The following is a 4,442-nucleotide window of genomic DNA, read 5'->3' as shown; positions in this document are numbered from 1 at the left end:
AATCCTAGTGTTTATCACTAGTTATTTAAGCTATTACTTGGAAAATAACTTTTTAAAAAAAATGTTAAATCAGTTCAAACAAAAAAATGCATTTTTACAATCTAATATTTTTTGTGCTGAGAATTTAAATTTAAAAGAATAATCTACTTCTTGGTAAAAAAGAAAGAATAATCTACTTGAGAAAAGATCATGAACTGTCGTGTAGCAAACCATGCCTCTAAGCCTCCATCGTATGTATGTCCGCTATTTACCCGGGACTGATGATGAACGATTAAGGACCCGTTTATCTACCAATTTGAACTTGGAAAATAGCATCCCTTTCTGAAAAAGAAATTATATCACATGCCAACAAAAGGGAATCTAGGTCTTGTTCAAAGATCACGAATGTAACGTATACATGTATCATTTTTTCTGTCGACATATTATACGTTTTGCGCGTTAAAGACTGGGGTCAAGCCAGAAGTGTTTTAGTGTCAAATAATGCAAAAGATATAGTAAAATTGTTTAAATGTCTTTTGAAAAAAAGCAGTAATACATCTGTACATGTGTACAGCTCTTGTATAACACAAAGGACACGCGTTGTAGGCTTGTACCTAACGCTACATGTCTTACTAAGGTACAGTGCGAAACAATATCAGTAAATATTTATTTTTTGTTAAAGGGATCAGTAAATATATTTTTTTTTTCGTCGAAGGGATCCGTAAACACTTTTGTGATTATTTCACAAGTAGTATTATTTAGATTGATAGTACAATACATATCAACATAAACGTTTTTAGAGTAAACTGTATTTTTTTTTTGTCAAAGGGATCAGTAAATACTTTTGTGATTATTTCACAAGTAGTATTATTTAGATTGATAGTACAATACATATCAACATAAACGTTTTTAGAGTAAACTGTACGATTATTCTTTCTTTTCTTTTACTTTGTGATTATTTCACAAGTAACATTATTTAAATTGATAGTTCCAAGACCTATCAACATAAACGTTTTTAGAGTAACTGTATATTTTTTTTTTCTTTTTGAACAACAGAGTAACTGTATGATTATTCTTTCTTTTCTTTTGGTAACAAATGTATGATTCTTTTTGATCGACCGACAACTTTTTCAGATTTACCGTTCACCTAGTATTAATCTTAATAAAAACCATAAACTGATATAACATTACATGAACTGAAAACACTTACGTTACAAAAAAAAACACACACACACACACACAAACAAAGACTTATTTGAAAACACATTACACACACATGTACGGTACGACATGGTGTTGTACGGAATATTAGATAGAAAGGAACAAAACCAGACGATGGATATGGTAGATTTGAGTTATGAGAAACGATCCATAGATCAGCAATGTCTGGTGCAGTAGCAACGGCGACGGAAACCACGGCATTTACCTCCGCCAAAACCTTCGTTGTGACACACGTTTCCGCAGTTTGTTGAACTAACACATGTACCCTTGAACCTATGGCTCTTCGACTCACACGTGCGTGCCTCCACTGTGACTGGACCCATCCCTACACACAGTTTAGACATTAGCTTAGTTTCATCTTCTCATGCATGGTGCGTTATTCATCTTAAGAGTTAACGGAAGAACGAGTCTTTTTGCTAAACATATGCAACCAAAGCCCAAAGGCCACAGCCAGCTATAGTCAGAATTGAAGGGGAGAATGAGAAGCCACGAAAAACCAACTTTCTCTACGAAGATTCGCAAGAGCAGTCGCTAGAAACATATAGATCCGTAAATATGACAATGATATACTATATGTAGATGATTCATATATATATATTTTCATGCATATGTGCATATATAGTTAAATATAAAGACTGGTTAGGAGAGTAATGAACCTGTGGCAACGAATATCATGAAGAGGAGAACAGCTGAGATCAAACGCATAGAGAGGTTCATTTTGAGAGAGAAATAAACTTTCAGGGAGAGAGAGAGTTGGAAGGAAGCAAGTGTTAGGTGTGTAGGGAGCTAATGAGGAAGATGGCACTATATAAAGATACTAAAGCGGTATAAGAACGATCGAGATTATTGATTATTTTATTACATAATTGAGTATTTTAATATTTAATAGATTTTTGAAATTTAAATCTTTTTGAAGCATAATGAAAAGTTTTGATATTCGCTATCGACTGATTATTGCAAGTGTGGCGTGACGACGATTTGCTTTACCGACACTGTAAATTTGGTTCTTATTGGAAGTGACACGACAAGCAGAGAGATCGTATAGCTTCGACAAGTCATTCTCGAAATTTATAAAACACTCTCTTTTTCAGAATTTTAGAAACGTTAAAGCTTATAAACAAGTAAAATAATTGATTTGTCAGATATTGTGGAGTCCACACAATGCGATAGTGGCCACGTGAAAATGTAAGACCATGATTATCGCTGCAGCTTAAGTGGGTTTTTTTTTAAAATAACTTATTTAAATAAATCAAAACAAAATAAAGAGGGGATTATCGATCCTTAAATAGGGATTTTGGAAACCGATCTTTAACTTGATTTCCAACCACGTGTCCGCTCGACATCTCCTCCGATTCTCCGCCTCCAACCTTCCTCGTCGTAGTCTGCGGACCTTCCTCTCTCACCCAGCGGTTGAACACCACCATAGACGATGGAGACTTCTCGGAAGAAGAGTTCGTCGGGGCTACTCTCGCGCTCCTCTGATTCCGCGGCGGGAGCTGAGGAGGAGACGGTGGAGGAAGAGGCGGGAACTTGCATCTTGGTCTTGTACACGGCATCTTCGCCAGGTATGATATGCCTTTGCATCTTGGTTTTTGTATTATAGATGGAGTGGATGCCAAGATGAAAGATGGAATCTTGAAGATGATTGTGTCAAGGGTCAAGGTGAAGGACCATGACAATTGTACCAACACTCTGCCTCCCAACAGAGGTTCGAATCCTATTCAATTCAAAATCACACCTTTTACTTATCCCTTATTGTAAAATTTTAAATGCTTCGTTTGATGTGGTTTACATGCAAATCTGGGAGATATGATATAGGTAATTCTGCAATTGACATGGTTGAAGTGGAGGATCATCCGTTTGTGGTGAAAGGTCGCAAGGGAACGTTCACTTCAGCACGAACATCTGATGGATGTTATCACCTTTCAGTGGATCTGCCAGGTGTTTCTAGCGATGACATATTCGTGCTACCAAATGAGAATGAATTAAAGTTCATTGCTGAGAACAAGAGTGTGTACGAGCACGACGAGAGTTGCCGTATTTTCTATTGGAGCCTTTAACAAGCGTACATGTTGTTCCCATGGGATTCCACTTCTTGACCACAAGATCGCTTGGGATGCTGAGTTTGGTGTTCTCGAAGTCCGTGTTTCACCTCCTCTCAACAACAATGATCAGTAATCATCACTCTTATGAGATCTATGATTGAAATATGTATCCTATGTCTCTTGCGTCTCGTTATGGTGTCTAAGCTATAGCTAAGGTTTATGGTCTAGTCTTCTCTATGACTTTTTTCTCTTCATTTCTGGTTTTTAATAAATGTATCTACGTGACGCTGATTATATGTTTCTATATGCTGTTGCCGTTCTTTATTCAGCAGCAGTGTCACAAGCCACTGATGGTGCTGCTCTCTCTAACTCTGGGAACTCACATCTTCCGCGAGGTAGCCTTGCTGGGCTCGAGCAGATGAATTTCATTACCTTGGCAACACCTCATCTAGGAGTGAGAGGCAGAAAGCAGGTTCTATCCATTTCCTTTTATAATAATTGGAACTCATCAATTGTTTAGTATGATGTTAAAACGGTAGTTCTTTGGTCCCTCCCATTTTTGGAATTATGAGACTATAGAGGAAATTGTAGTGTCCACTCTAGCTCAACCCCCATAGCGATTTCTGAGTAAAAAGAAAACAAAATTTTCTCTGAGGCTAAGATCTCGCTAAAATAAAATCAAAATGGAACAATTGTTTGTAGAGATTCACTAGAGATGTTTTTGGCAGTTCATATAATTTTAATATTTTTTTTAAGAAACCTTAATTAAGAAACTTCCATTGGCCCATTCAAAATGGAAGTTTCTTAACTAAAGTTTTTAAGTTACTTTTATTAATTAAAAAATCATTAAGAAACCCATTAGGGGTGATAGGGATAATCATGCTCTAAGTAAACCAAGTGACGTTGTAAATGGATGGATCTATTATTGTATTTATCGTACCGGAAAAAGAGTGTGTATAAAACGTGAAATTTGATATTTTCCCTGCTCTGTTTAGCAACAGCCCATTTACGGGAAAAAGAAAACAACCCATTTACAGGATTTACGCAAAATAAACTCATGTTACTTCGATCCGGGTATTTATAATTTTTTTTAACGTCTGATTAATTATGCTATTACAGCCGATAATTCTACCACCATACTAGAATACACGTCTAACTGCGTTACTCCGAGCCGTCCTATGAGATACATGTTCGATG

The 4,442-nt window shown here is 36.4% G+C and overlaps 1 protein-coding gene across 1 annotated transcript; it reads right to left on the bottom strand.

Annotated features, from left to right (window-relative positions):
- Positions 1-1,132: 1,132 nt before the first annotated feature.
- LOC106303703 (defensin-like protein 1) lies at positions 1,133-1,997 on the bottom strand. The gene is made up of 2 exons (XM_013740006.1): positions 1,857-1,997; positions 1,133-1,525 (listed from the first exon to the last, which is right to left on the bottom strand). Exons 1-2 carry the CDS (start codon positions 1,915-1,917, stop codon positions 1,356-1,358), a joined length of 231 nt encoding a protein of 76 aa, XP_013595460.1. The 5' UTR covers positions 1,918-1,997; the 3' UTR covers positions 1,133-1,355.
- Positions 1,998-4,442: the final 2,445 nt, after the last annotated feature.

This window comes from Brassica oleracea, chromosome C7 (assembly GCF_000695525.1).
Source record: "Brassica oleracea var. oleracea cultivar TO1000 chromosome C7, BOL, whole genome shotgun sequence".
Classification (NCBI taxonomy): domain Eukaryota; kingdom Viridiplantae; phylum Streptophyta; class Magnoliopsida; order Brassicales; family Brassicaceae; genus Brassica; species Brassica oleracea.
This window is presented reverse-complemented; position numbering and strand designations above follow the sequence as displayed.